We start from the raw sequence: 15471 nt of genomic DNA on the forward strand, positions 1-15471 counted from the left end.
TATACATTTTTCTCCTTTGGAGTGAGGCAAGAAATCCCCCCACATAAAAACTTTGCTGTGGAAGGCCACAATTTTGATATTTTTCAGCATTCCAGGAATGTGACTATCCTTAATTCTCAGACTTTTGCAGCCCATAAGGAAGGAACAGAGGCTACTAATGGTAAGAGACATGGAGTCATGTTTTTAAACATTTTAAATTTTCATAGTGTCTCAAGGGGAGGAGGGGAAGATGGGCAGTTCCTTCCAGGAGCTATATTATCAGTTTGCAATTTCTTCTTTAAAGGCTGGCCAACATTTGAAGAACACAGCAGTTTTCAAGGTATCAGAATAGAAGAGAGGTGGCTTTCCAGTCCTGTGGGGGAGATCCAGCAACCTATGCCAGAGAGATGTTTCTGCTGATGGTCATCCCTCTACGTACTGCTGAATGGAGGGGTTTGGGCAGCTATGGAGGTAGACCAAGCAGATTTGCACTGCGGTTGAATGTCAAGACCCAGATGGAGTTTCTGCTACACCAGAAATTTGCTGAAATATGCTTACAGGACTAGGAGGCACTTCAACTGGAAATTGACTATATACTCAGCTATCATACAGAGTTTCCATGCAATAAGAGATGTGAACCACGGACACTGCCTATGCATCCCACCTCATCTCATCCCCAGCATCACCAGAAAATCTTTCACATGTCTGCCTAGCAATGGTGAAATGGACAGGGGGGAAAAGAAACACACCACAACTTTATTTCCTTCCCTACCACTTCCGATCAGCACCACAAGCCCCTCACCTCTTCACAGCAAAGGGACACCACACTGTGTTTATCCAACCACTAGACCCCACACCACACTTCCTTCTCACACCTGTTTCCCTTGGCTTGTGCAGCATGGTTCCTTGTGGAGAGAGGCCCAAAACCAGAGACAAGAATGGGGAAATTTTGTAATCTTCCAAGGGAGAAAAGATGGCTATGACTAACTTCCTCAGACAAGCAAAGTGTTTCCTTCCTCTTCTTGGACCTAACCCCTCTCCGACTCAACCCACCCACCATTCTGAGTGGCTTCCATTTGTAAGGGGATGATAAGATTGGGAAAGTAAGGGTTGAAGCACTGAAACTGTGTAATCTTCCAAGGGACAGAAGACAACAGTTGCTAACTTTAGACAAACAACTATATGTTCTTTACAACTGTCCCATTCCCAGCCAGGACCTTCCACCCACCCACTCCCTTCCTCCAGTTGGCATGGCCCCAGGACCATCACTTCCTGATTGTTGTCCAAGAAACGCACAGACACAGGGCACAATGATTGTTCATTAATAATCTGTTTTATAGCATCTGCCAATTGCATTAGTAGTTCATCAGAAATCAATAAAATAATTGATTTATAGCCGTGTCTTGCTCAGGGCCATTTAAGGGTTGAAATGAAGCAGGGGCTGGGCTTAACATCAGGAATGTAGCACCAGAGCAAGAGGGACTGTTGCTCGGCAGGGTGGGGGGGTCCACTGTAACTTACTAGCCTTGGGTTCTGGTTCCTGCTTCTGCTTGGAGTTCTCCTTGAGTTGTCAATGAGTCCAGAGGGGTTGAGGAGCGGGGGTCATAAGCCACTTCAGGGTCTGTACTGGGAGCCCTTGACAGCACCTGGGCCAGCTCATAGTAGAAGGGGCATGTACAACGAGCCCTCCGGGAATGACTGTTTGAATCTTTTGACCTTCTGTACAGGAGCCTCAAGTGCTTTGCCGGTATGGGCCTGGTGTCTGCTCAGTGTTCACCTTCTTCAGCCTCCATGACATTTCCCAGTACAGGCAAATGTTCCTGTCACTCCAGGCAAAGTTGTGGAGGACAGTATGCTCTGACCACACATTGATCAGCAACTGGGTGTGGTCAGCAGGCCAAGCAGCTGCTCTTGGAGCAGGATCCATGTTCCCTTTTTCAGATCAAAACAGTGCAGCAGAAAACTGTTCTGACGTGGTCAGTGCACCTCAGTACTGCTGGTGAAAACAGGGGGACAGGGGCTTTTATAGCTTGGTAAGGGTCAGGCAGAAAGGGATTCATTACATTATGGAAACGGGGATGGAGGACGATCCAACCTGAAGACCTGGTACATGCCCTTTTCCCCCCGTCCACACTGCATATGGGTCTGGGTCCACACCACAGCCAAGGCAGGTGCTAGCTTATTCACCCTGTACTCACCTTCAGACAAGTTTCTGGAGTTTAGATGTGCACAACAGGGGAATTAGAGCACAACCACATGCATGGACTTGTACAGTCACTAGTGTAGATAAAGCCTTAGTTAGCTTTGGCCTGCAGAAATCAAACTCAATGGTTGTAGATAGCCCCAATGGCTGGTACTCAACCAGACAATATAGGAGTTCATTCCTTTGGAATTCACCTCCCCACATGTGGAATCAGGTGTCTGGCTTATCCCGTGGATGGGAAGCAGTAAGACCCTGTCTTGTGTCCTCAGGGAGATTCACGTGGGAATTCTTAAACAAAGAGCTTTAAAATGGTTATAAACTACCCCTCTGAGCACACAGGGAAACAGAGGGTCTGAAGAGGAGCAGGCTGTCACTTGGTCCCTAGGAGAATGGGTGTGACGATGTGCCCAGGCTTGTTGGGCCTACCCGTTTGAGAGATATGTCAAATTTAAAGAAGAAAATAGAGAAAAGTTTAGGCTTTCGTTGTCTTGCCATTTCTTCCCTGTTCTGTTCTTACGGATAGATCAAAACAAAGTATTATTTAACAATGTGGTCTTGAACATTACATTTTTATACAGGTCCCAGATTCTTTGAGGGAAGTGTACAGCAGGCTAAAACCCATTTGGGCCTGCTGAGGTAATACAATGTTTAACAGGGGTAGTGTGACTTGGGGTTCCACTGTAAGAGTGGGTTGAATTGTGAAAATCAACCCTGAGTGACGTACAAGCCCGTTGCTTTGAAAGGGCGCTCATGGGGAGACAGTGGAGGGAGGGGCATCAAAAGTACAGCTCACCCTAGAATCATCACACTACTCAACTTTAGCTAAAGTGAAATAGGCCACTTAGACTGAACTAAGATTGCTCATAGTCTTTGGCATCAGTTTCACTAGATTGGTTTAAATTAATATTCTAATTTAAGGAAGTTGCATGTATGGTATAAGTGCACAAGCCCTAAGTGCAAAATGTTTATTCTATTTACAAATTTAGAGCACATTCAGCAATCAGTGCTGTGCTGTATTTTAAGAACAAAGTTACAATATTAATCATAAATGCTAAAAAAGAAGTAAAGGAAAATGGGAATAATACCTAGTCGCCTCCTTCATAACATTGCTTGTTTCAGTGTATAATTTCTGTATCTTTTTCCCTGTCTTTGGCCAAATGTCAAAGATAAATAAGTCCCAGAGGAGACTACAAACTCTCTGTTTTTGTGAATCTGGCAGATTTTGGACTGAGCAATACTATTAAGTTTGAGAGTCTCTCTCGGGAGCTGTTGAACACCCAGTGTGGAAGCCCAGCCTATGCTGCCCCAGAACTCCTAGCTCATAAGAAATATGGCCCAAAAGTGGATGTCTGGTCCATGTAAGTAGATCTATAAAAATATACTCATCAGAAAGTTATGAAATTGAATGATTTAGACTCTGATAATACAGGATTTGGTGGCACTTATGTTTTGGGGCAACCTCTAGCCATTATGACATTATGCTACTTTTAGGCCTTGATCATGCAGCCACTTATGCATGGGCTTAACTTCGTGCACTGTGAATATTTCCACTGAAGTCAGTGGAATAACTCATAGGCCCTGATCAGAGTAAGTCCAGCCATAGGTCTTTTCAGGGTTAGGTCCCTAAACTGTAGACTCCTGAGAGCAATGACCATGTATTTTATTTATCTGCAAGGCATCATGCACACTTGATACTATAAGAATAGACCATATTTTAATACTATGAACAATAACTACTAACAATAACAGACAGTCTACAAATACATCATATTCAGCCAGGACATATTGAAAAAAATCTATTGGTATAAGTAACTTGCATCTCATTCACTATTCTGAAAAAGTTCACTAACATAAAACTATTTTCATTTGCTAGTAGCTAGAGATGGTCAACTTCTTTCAAACAGAAAGGGTTTTTTGTTACTGAAAATGGCTTTTTGTGGGAAATTGTCAGCGTTAATCAACATTTTCCATTTTTCACAATTCTTTCAAACATTCTTTATCATTATTTTTATTAAAAGCCATTTTCAAAACTTTTCATTCACCAGAAACCCAATTTTCAGCAAGAAAAAAAAATAGAAAATGGACCCAGGTCAAAAGCTTATAGATTAAGGCCAGAAGGAACCATTGGTGATCATGTAGTCCAACCTCCAGTATAAACCAGGCCACAGGACTTCCCTGAATTATTCATCTACCTGTGCATGTATATTACACGTGGGGGAATTCTGAAGCAAAAAATTAAAAATTCTGCACACAATATTTTAAAATTCTGCAAATTTTTTCATATTTTATTTGTCAAAATAACACAATATAATCACATGAGTTTCCATTATTTTGGTAATTTATTTCAAAATACCTGTCAGCAAGTATGTCTGTAACAATACAGACAATGAAAAATATGCAGCAAATGTTTATTGTGAAATAGATTCCTTGCTAGCCATATAAATACAGAATAATAATTTGAATAATATTTTGAATAATAAATTGAATAATTCATTTAAACTACAATACAGAACCGTATTTCCTGCACACACAGCCCACCCTCAGAAGGCCTGGGGGAGTCAGGGGTAACAGAGAAGCTGAGAAAGAGGGAAGGAGCATAGGAGTGAACCTGGAGGGTTGTTGGGTGTGGGTGAGAGAAATATCAAACAGGGTTTTTTTGTGGGGGAGGGAAGGATTGTTAGGGAGCCTCCCGCATGCAGACCCTGGCTGACCCCTAGCCTCTCCCATTCAGTCAGGCACATCTGCCCCATCCCCATGTGTCCCTATGCCACCATGTGTCCTTGCATCCCCTCCCCCCACATGTTCCTCCACCCCCACTCAGACATCAACTCCCCTCATCCCCATGAGCACCCCACTCAGCCACTCTCATGTGTCCTTGCACCCCTCCCCCAACCCCAAGTGTCTCTATGCCCCCACTAAGGCACCTACCTACCCATCTGGCCCTGCACCCCCTCCCCGCATCCCTATGTATCTCTGCGCCCCCACATAGCCACCCCCCTTGTGGCCCTGCACCCCATCCCCATGTGTTTCTGTGCCCTCTCATCCATCCCCCTCCCCCATCCCCATGTGTCTCTGTGCCCCCACACAGCCACTCCCTTCCCCCTTGTGGCCCTGCACCCTCTCCCCCCATCCCCACGTGTCTCTGTGCCCCCACTCAGTCACCCCCTTCTCCATGTGCCCCTGCACCCCCTTTCCTGTCCCCATGTGTCTCTATGCCCCTTCAGCCACCCCCTCCCCCATGTGGCCCTGCACCCCATCCCCGTGTGTCTCTGTTCCCCCACTCAGCCAACCCCATTCTCCCATGTGGCCCTGCACCCCCTCTCCCCATCCCTATGTGGCCCAGTGCCTCCACTCCTATTCAGCCCCTGCCCCAATCTGTCCTCCCCCAACAGCCCTTATGAACCCCAGCCTGTGACCCCCACCCCAGCCTCACGCTGTCTGTCCCCCCATAGCCCCTGTCTCCTGAGCTGGTCCCACAGGCATGGCGCTGGGCAGGCAACCTCTTCCCTTCCCTACGGGCAGCTGGGACTGTCCCCACCCAGGAGTGGCTGCTTTGGTCTAGCGCTACACTGGGCCCTGGCGGTCAAAAGGCAGAACTGCAGCAACTTTCCAGCAGAAGTTATTTTCTTCTGAAAAAAATTATGCACGGCACATTAATTATGCACGTGTGCAGTGGCGCAGAATTCCCCCATATATATACGTGCATATAGAAACACACAGGTATTAATGATAGACAGACAGAGACAGATATTACATGTTACAATACATATAAAAATACATCCGTTCTTTGGCTTTTGGACTTAAAGTCCACCAGGATGCTAACAAGTCCCTGAGTGATAATTTGCATTTGAATTGCTGGACACTTTGGAGATAACCGAAGTATAAAAATGTATGTAAGCAGACAGTTCCCTGCCAAGCTACATACCTGCAGGTGACCAAGAGTGTAAATTAGACCTTCACAGTACTGACTTTATAGCATACACTAACTGCACAGTTGTTCTTGAGAACTGTTGTGGCAGACATACCATATAACAGTATTTTGTGGCCTAATCATGACTCTTTACATCTCTCCCTTCCTGCTCCCCCGCAAACATACAGGATATAGAAAGTTAAGCACAGAGGGACAAATTGTATTGAGTTACATTGGTAAAAATCTGAAGTATTGCCATTGACTTCAAGAGTGCTACTCTAAATTTACAAAGGAGTTACACAGCTGAATTTCTCCCAGAGAATGTTGTCAGCACCTAAAATCTGATTTAGTTTAGTTCGTGTTTGAGATGTCTGCAAAATGAATGCAAAATAGTAAACTTAAAGCCATTTACTGATGTAATTCTGTCAGTGAGTCACACACAAAGAGTTGTATAAAACTTATATGTGGCCTTTGGTATTTAATTTAGACATTTTTCTGTGTCTAAGACATAAAAAATGAATTTACAACTTGATTTGTTATTGCTGAGACCTTCAGCATGGAAAAAGAGCTTTGACAGAGTGAAATTTTAACTCTCATGATGTTATTTCTATCTCAGTTCAACTATCATGAAATAAGGATATCAACTAGGTTGTGTAAAAGTGCTGACTTTATAGAGACAGATTGATAGGTAATGGTTGTCACCAGAAACAAAGAGTTGCAAAATCATGTTCAGACAACCAAATCAGATTGAATACTAATACAACTAGGATTCCACTGAGGAAACACCAGCTCTAGCTTTGACTATACATGGGTTTTGTGCATCAGATTTTAAACTTCTTTGGAGGAATGGAAAATTATTAGCTTTCATACATCAGCTGAATTAAGAAAACAGCTGCTATATTCAAATGGAGCCAGATATTTCAGCAAGACGGAAGAGCAGCAGTCTGTTATAGACCATAAATTTTTAAGCATAATGTATAGTCAATTTCCAGCTTCAAATGTTAAATACATTGTTGTTAAGTAACTACATTTTGTGCATTGCTTTTTAGAAATATATATATATTTAAAAGATATTATGGTTGTAGCTCCCACCCACTCCCAAATTCTCATACATTGGGGATTTCACATCCAGTAAGCTGATGAAAAGAACTATTGCTGGTCATAAAGGCATCACTCATGTATATCATCAACATCAATTTAAAGTGCGTGGCAAAGGAAGTGTTCACAATGTTTAAAAGACAAATGTACATAATGTTATATGCCATTACACATCCATTTGCACAACATGTGTTCTTTCCAACTATCTGAAAATATTTAGGGACCCCTCTCACTTTCAGTCCAGCTAAATTTAATCCATTTTCAATGAGATTATACTGTGTATCTAGAAATTTGGATGCCACTAATTAAATCAATGTGAACATCAATGCTGTTTCACTGCAATATTATACACACTCACCAACACCCCCCTACTAATATTGTTCTGGCTGAAAGCTTAATCAGGACACTTTGGGAAAATATTACATTCAAGGACTGGCTGTATCAAAAGATTGGGTAATGAGGATAATAAAGATTTTTATTTCGAGGTGGCTGATTCAATTTTGGTCCAAGCTAGTAACTAGCAGAAGAGGTCACCCATCCCATCCCATGACCGTTCTTTGGTGTGATTGCAGAAAAGACAATAGAAGCAGCAAAGAATCCTGTGGCACCTTATAGACTAACAGACGTTTTGCAGCATGAGCTTTCGTGGGTGAATACCCACTTCTTCGGATGCCACAGGATTCTTTGCTGCTTCTACAGAACCAGACTAACACGGCTACCCCTCTGATAGAAAAGACAATGGTCTTCAAATATAGTTGTCTGCATCACATGTATCATAATCAAAATTATCTGCAGTAATAAGTATACCTCTAACAAAATAAGAAGTGCCTGAAATTTGAAGTGAATCAAGCCTATTTCCCGGTCAATAAAGTTTGATCAGATTTTTCATTTTCACAGTCTTTGGTACTTTCTGGTCCAGTTGGAAGCAGGAATGACAGAATACCAGGCTGATGTTGTGGTCTTTCTGACCCAACTAGTTCAGGAAGTGCCATGAATAGTGTGAAATGGCCTGTTCACATGAGATATTCAGACCAAGTCTGAAAACTGAAGACAGTTGAATAAGCATTCAGACACGTGGATATTTACCCACACTGAATCTATGACCTTTAATGAAATTTGCTAGTGACAACAAGTGCTAACACACACCTAGGTTGGTAGTATCTGCAAATACTCCAAGGACTGAATGATCATCTTACTCCCTGTTGGGTGGTCATTCCATGTCAGAACCAAAGCCTTTGGTTTGGATGGGCTAAGAATGGTGCACTGTCACTGCATGTGCTGTACTTTTTTTGTGAAGAAATAGCAGACTTCCACTTCCAATACTATTCATCCCGCATCTTCCACTCAAACAGATTAATATTCCCATCCACCCACAATTTATTCGTTTACTGTCTATGCTGTAGAATGCTTTTCTAAAGCTAAATGGCATTCACATAGAGATAATAATTTCAGTTGGTGAGTCTATGTGTATCACAACTTAGAGATGATTTTCAACCTGCTCTTGATGTCAAAAGACAAGACTCAGAAACCTGAACCATGGATTTTGTTTCCTGAATTTACCACAGTTATCTGTAGCTCTGATGTATTTATTGTGTTTTTCCTTGACAGAGGTGTTAGCACATTTGCTATGCTAACTGGCACATTGCCCTTCATTGTGGAACCATTCAACATCAAGCAACTACATCAAAAGATGGTCAACAGTGAGATCAGCCCCATTCCATCCAATATCTCTTCTGGTAACCCACTCCTATTTTATATAGAGATACATAATATAGATAAGATAACATTTTTAACCTCAGTAGCAAAGTTAATGTAAGAACCTCACAATAAGGAAGACAGTGTGATTACCGTGTTTAGCATCCATGTTATCAGGAGGTAATGTGATCATATTCCTATGGTGGACAAGAGCCACCTCTTCCATTTTCTTTGTTCTGTTTATTATGGGCAAGATCCTGTGCTATCTGGACTGTCTCAATCTTGCCTCAGAGATGAGAGAGACGATAACATTGTTGCCTAAACTTGAGAGATCACAGAGCTCAATTCTCATTTACATTTAAAGAAAGTTGGAGCGGACATAAAAATTACACTCGTTTTAAAGACCCTTTATGCTGCCAGAGTGATGTAAAGTGGCCTTAAGTGCAAATGAGATTCAAACCCATGGGGTTTCGTTTAGTGGGCTGTGTGCCAGTTTAGGAAGCCATCTGTTTAATGCACTCAAAAGCAGAGTTGTGAAAACCTTTGATAAGTGGTGTGAAAGAGCTCCCTCACTTTTTGCTCTAAGCATAATTCTTCAAAGTTCAGACTTATAACTACAGTTGGTTGACAACAGAACTTTTTGTGAAAAGTCGGTCCCTGTTTTTCATTTAAAAAAATTGAAACTCAAAATGTTTACACCAGCTGTAGTTATCATCTTCATTAGTGAGGCAGAGTCAATGGAGACTTTTAGGCCCAATTTTCAAAAGGCATTTATCATAATCACTAGCTCTGGATTTGGCCCTAGGTTTTAAAAGCCAGAGATAATATTGGTGAATATGAATTTGGTGCTAGAAGTCCAATATTTATTTTCACTGGCATTAGGTTTTCGACAATTCTTTTATTCAGTACCTCTGGTTTTAGTTTACATTCTCCTTCCAGTTGTACTGATAACATTTTAGCATCATCTGGCTTGCACATTACAGGTTTGGGTTGTTTTCTCACAGCAATTTTATGAGTGTAACTCCATTGGTTTCAATTCGTGTCAAGGGCAGGGTGTGAAGGGCAGGACACAGAGTAGAGCAAGACTCTGCTTTGCCCAGTTCACCACTGGCATATATTAAAGTTTTCCACTGTTGCATAACTTTAACTTTGCATGAGGTCAGGATGAGCAGAATCTGCCTGAGCTCAAACTCTGTATAGATGTATAGATGCAGTGAAGAATTCCAGATCATTGAATCTGTCTAGATCTAGTTCAGAATTACAATGTTGAGGTAACATGATAAGCTAAATGATTGCTTCCAAAGAACGTTGATGGGATAAATACCATACATGTTCATCATTCTAATGCTTTCTTATGTCATTTAATCATCATAAAGGGGCTGGTTAACAGGAAGTGTATTATCTCATCCTCTATTTTTCTACATTAAAAGCTATTGTTAGTGGGACAGTGTGAAAATTTCAGTTGTTCCAAATGATAACCTTCCTATTTGGATGTTAGACATGTTAGGGAAGTAATGAACAAGGTTTTCATACCTGAAGACCTGAGCTCTTCTAAGGTAGGTCACAGGTGAAATAAATGTTATGGTCCTAGTCTAATCTTCATCTAACATTTTTTTCCACTTCTAAAACTCCCCATTTAGCATTTTTTGCTCAGGAATGTGCCAAAAATGGAATATTAGCAGTATTAAAGAGGAGACTGAGGTCCATTAGCAGAACTATATACAGACAGGGATATTTACATGTACTTCATCTGTGCGTGTTACAAATGGATGAAGCCAAATTATTAGTTGCACTCTGTCATGAGTGCTAAAATGTGCCAAAAGCACACAAAACAATAAATCTTGTTAGTGAGATTAGCTTTACTGTGTGAGTGAAATTACTACTGAGCAGAGGATCAGCCCAAGACTTATAACTAGAGCTGGTCAGAAATTTTTGAACAAAAAAAAATTATTATATTTTTTAAGGAAAATGCCAGTTCGTCAAAACTCACACTGTTCATGGGTCAATTCTGATGAATCTCCTGATTTGAAAAATTTTGGAAAGTTTTGAAATTGTCAAATAGTTTTGACAATTTCAAAACTAAAAGTTTCATAAGTTCAACATGACTTTTTGCTTCAAAATATTAGTAAATATACTAAAAATGTTTTAAAATATTTAAAAGGTTGAAATTGAAATAAAACGTTTCAAAATTATCAAAAAGAAACATTCTGATTGACCACCCAATCTGGAATATTTTTTGTGCCATTGTTCTGCAAAAAAATTCAAGATTTTGACTTTTCATCTTGATCTGGGATGGGAAAAAATTTTGCCATCTCAAAACTTTTCATAGGACAGGAAAATCTTTTCCCAGGCACCTCTGCATATAACCCACTTAAATACCTGACCATGCCCGAGATCCTCAGAATAGGGCTGACTTTGTGCCTCTGCACATGAGTAACTTCTCACTGTTTGAATAAACAGACACTACTATAGAGGTCAAGCCATTTCATCTGAATTTCTGTACAGGAGCTGTGCACTTCATGCATTCCTTACTTGAACCTGATCCTGCTAAGCGGCCTGCTGTTAAAGACGCAATGAAAGATAAATGGCTGAATGAAGTATTCATCGGGAAATCACTGAATTCTATTACATATAAAAATAGGTAATTTCAAATCTCTCTTCCATTTACTTGTATCTGCCCCGTGGAGTTTCAGAGACTTTGGCCAATCCTAGTACTACCAATAATTAGTAAAATTTTACTTTATCCTTCATTAATTTAGCTCTGCTTTACATAAAAAGTACACAAAAAATGCATTTATGTTGCTATGTGCATATATTGCATTAATTTTTTTCTGGATATGTTTAATTGGTGACATTAAATTTCTAGAATGTTTGATTCCAGTTATTTCTTCACTACAAAATTACACAGTATATTCCCATCTCAGAGATTTTGAAAAAACTTATGCTGAATTTGCTACGTTGATATCTCACATATCTGCAAAATTGGGCTCTACTGTACTTCATGTTTTCCCAGTCAAATCACTGCACCTATTAAACAGCAGACGTGTGCAAACAGATGCAAGACACCACCAAACACTGCCTTTTCAGGCGAGTTGTTTTCTCATATATATGCACACGCAGCTCCCACTCTGAGGATAAAATTTGGCCCACTGTCTTATTATTTCTTAACTATCTGTATCTGAAGAGGTAATATGACACTTTATACATGAATTCTCCACCTTCACAGTTTTAGTAATTAGTGTTTCATATTAGTATTTTCATGCTCTTCTAAAAGATCTAATTTCAGTGATGGAGCTTTCATTATTTCTAACTAAGAATCATTTGATTTAGGGAAAATGTTTAGGCCCAATTCTGTAGAAGTCAGTGGGTTTGCACCCATGAAACAGATAAAAAAAATCTGACCTGCAGTTCCTTTATGGTGAGGCTCAAACCAGCTGTATTGACTTTGTCCCTGCTTCCGGTAATACTATAAAAATGTTTGGAAAAGAATTTTTGGAATTTTTTAAACCAGATATCTAGACATTTCTAAAGTGCCCCCTCCAAATTCATTCAATCTGCTTATGAAAACACTTACATGTCTATTTGGAAGTTATTTCTAATTGTAGCTTTACTGAGTAATTTTATGTATAAAAATCTTCTCCAACTTCCCTAAGATCTTTTATTTACTCGAGATCCTCCAGCCTCCTCAGATCTTCCCATCCTTTTCCACACACAGATTTTCTCCGTATCACTCCCTCCCAGACTCCTATGTTGAGGACCAAAAAATAAATAAACAAACAAACAAACAAACAAACAAACGAGATCATGACAGAACATTAACTAGCTTTTTGTCATGCTGCAATCTTAATCTTGGGGAACATCCTTTCAAATTAATCCATCCACTCTGCATCAGCAGTGGAATATCTAACAATGTTGTAACTGAGTCTTAGCCCAGCAATGAACTTGAGGTTGTCCAACAGAATATTTAAGGTTATGTAACTCTGTATCTCAAAGTTTTGTACATGTAAAGTATGTTGAGTATCCGGACTGTCAAATTACTTATAGCCCACTGATGACTGCACTGCTCACTTATAAATCCATACAACTACACTTGTACATTTTTTGGTTTGAGTTTTTTGTTGTTGTTATTGTTAAAATGAGCATTCCTAATTTTTCAGACTTCGTCCTGATGAACTGAACCCTGTTGTTCTAAACTACATGACAGAAACAATGGAGCTCAGGCTTTCAGAAGTTATCAATGTTTTGATAAATAACAAACCATCTTCTATCATGGCTTCTTATTGCTTATTACTGAAGAAGTTGGCCAAGTATCAAAAAGAACACAAAACAATGAAGGTAAGACATCAATTCATAAACAGCATGTTAAGGACCAACCTCTGTTCACTCTACTCATGTGAGCAACAAAGTCAATAGGAGGGCTTGTGTGAGCCTTAAATACATTATGTATAGCACAAATGCTGCAAACTATGGAAAAATTGGTAACAGAAGTACAGCCACATGTACAGTCTAAAGAGACTCATTCGTGGCATTCTCAGAGGTGATTACTGTAACAGATTTTTTCCCAGAGAAAATGTATATTGTTTTCTCTGCAAGCAATCAAATTGGACCTGACAGTTGCAATGTTAATGGGAATTTGTTTCTTTATAGAAGAGATGATTTTTCCAATCAGAAAAAGGAAAGTTCATTTCTGCCTGACCTCACACCACCTTGCTTTTGTGACTGGTCAGTGAGGGCCTAATTTTAAGTTCACTAAAGTGAATGGGAGTCTGAAAAGTTACACATTTCCATTCTTGTCTCCTGTGTGCATTGTAGATTTTCTACCACTGTAGTTTAGGTTCAGGTTTTAACTCCGACTAACTGAGAGAAGGAAGTTAAGATTAGAAAATACTATATAGCAATAATTGCTGAGGCCACAATTAGCTAAAAAGTCTGTAAGCTTTTCTTTTACAACCATTTTTACTAAGGGGTTCACAGTTCAGTCATAAAAATTTTGCTTCAGGCAGAAATGAGGCAGACAGGAAGCCAGATTCCAACTTCTAACATACAAGTGCAGTAGGGAATGTTTCAATTACTAAACAATGCACATCAGAGATTAGAATCCCAGTCAAAGTCTTAGCCTCGGACAAACTGTATTTTGAGATGGTCCAGTTGACTGCTCTAGAAATTAGTGAGCAGAGCTTAAGTAGGTCTAGGTCTGCATCCCAGCACATAGCCCTGGAGTTACTCTAGCATATGCATGTTTCCATTCTAATTCCATCTCACCATGGGGAGGAGTGGAGGTAGCCCCACATAGTCTTATTCAAAACTCAAAAAATTGGTTTTCTTCTTCTTTTTTTCCCAAAAATCTAAATTTGGCAGGTCATGATGCAGGGGTCCTTACCTCTCCTGATAGTTTCATTTAAATAAAAACTGTATCTGCTGAATTATAAATAATTGAAAACTAGCTATTGTGGAAAGACTATTAGGCAGATCCTCAACTGATATAGCTCAACTGAAGTCAAAGAACTGATGACAATTTACGCCAGCTGAGCATCTGGCTCTTTAATGTCAAATCACAAACACCTTAGGCAAGATCCTGCATGAGGTGGAATGGGAAAGCGGTCATATGAACAAGGGAAAGAGAGTTATCTAAGCAAATGGCAGCACTACTCCCTGTCCCGCTCACTCCTGGCATCCTATTGTGCAGGTCTACATTCCTGAAGTTGTGGAGTACCTGAAAAGTTTGTGAAGCGTTTCATAGAGTTTAACACCAGAAGGGATTCACTAGATCATCTAGTTTGACCTCCTGCATATCATAGGCCACCAAGATCACTCCGTACCTGCACACTAAACCCTACAACTGATATTAGACCAAAGTGTTACAGCCCACAGGAAGCTATACTGTAGTACAGAGAACAAGAAGGATCAAGGTGCACCAGTGGCCAAGGACCCAGTCAGGAGTGGTGGAAGTGCCCTAAAAGTGTGGTGGGGGCCCACAGGCACCTAAAACATACCCCACCCTGTGCAACACCACCTCCCAAGACCTTGCCCATGCACTGCCCCTTCCCCCAAAACCCTGCCCCCCAGTCATTCCTCTCCACCTCCTCCCCACACCATTGCTTGCCCTTCAGCTGGTAAAAAGTGGGTGGGCACAGCCCTCCCACTTTTAAAAGTGGGGGGGCCATGGCCCGCTGTCCCTCCCCCCCAATTCCAGCGCTACTGGTCCCAGCAATGGCAGGGAAATGATTAAATGTATGTCTATACTTATGGAACAGTACAGAGCGCAGACACTGAATGCCAGCTAGCATTACTCCTGGAGGGATTCTGGACCAGTGCGCACACACATAATTAATGTGCTGCACATATTTTAATTTATTTTTTTCAGGTTAATAGTTTCAGCTGGGAAGTTGCTGCAGTTCTGCCTTTTGCTCACCAGAGGGCGCTATAGCACTAAAACGAGCAGCCTTCCCAGCCAGCCTCTGCAGAAAATAACTTTGGCTGGGAAGTTGCTGCAGTTCTGCCTTATGCCCACCAGACATGCTGTGGTGCTAGAACAGAGCAGCCACTCCCAGCCAGCTAGAGAAGAGAAAGAGCCTGAAGTGCCGCC

The 15471-nt window shown here is 40.9% G+C and overlaps 1 protein-coding gene across 2 annotated transcripts in view; it reads left to right on the top strand.

The window, feature by feature from the left end:
* The window catches only part of LOC123365905 (hormonally up-regulated neu tumor-associated kinase homolog A-like), a 40906-nt gene that overhangs the window by 12021 nt on the left and 13414 nt on the right, over positions 1 to 15471 (top strand). For both annotated transcript variants that reach the window (XM_045008931.1, XM_045008932.1), the window contains exons 4-7: positions 3402 to 3540; positions 8799 to 8926; positions 11391 to 11526; positions 13043 to 13220. In XM_045008931.1, coding sequence (XP_044864866.1) covers positions 3402 to 3540; positions 8799 to 8926; positions 11391 to 11526; positions 13043 to 13220 — 581 coding nt within the window. The remainder of the gene's footprint in view (positions 1 to 3401; positions 3541 to 8798; positions 8927 to 11390; positions 11527 to 13042; positions 13221 to 15471) is intronic.

This window comes from Mauremys mutica, chromosome 3, assembly GCF_020497125.1.
Source record: "Mauremys mutica isolate MM-2020 ecotype Southern chromosome 3, ASM2049712v1, whole genome shotgun sequence".
NCBI classification, from domain to species: Eukaryota; Metazoa; Chordata; order Testudines; family Geoemydidae; genus Mauremys; species Mauremys mutica.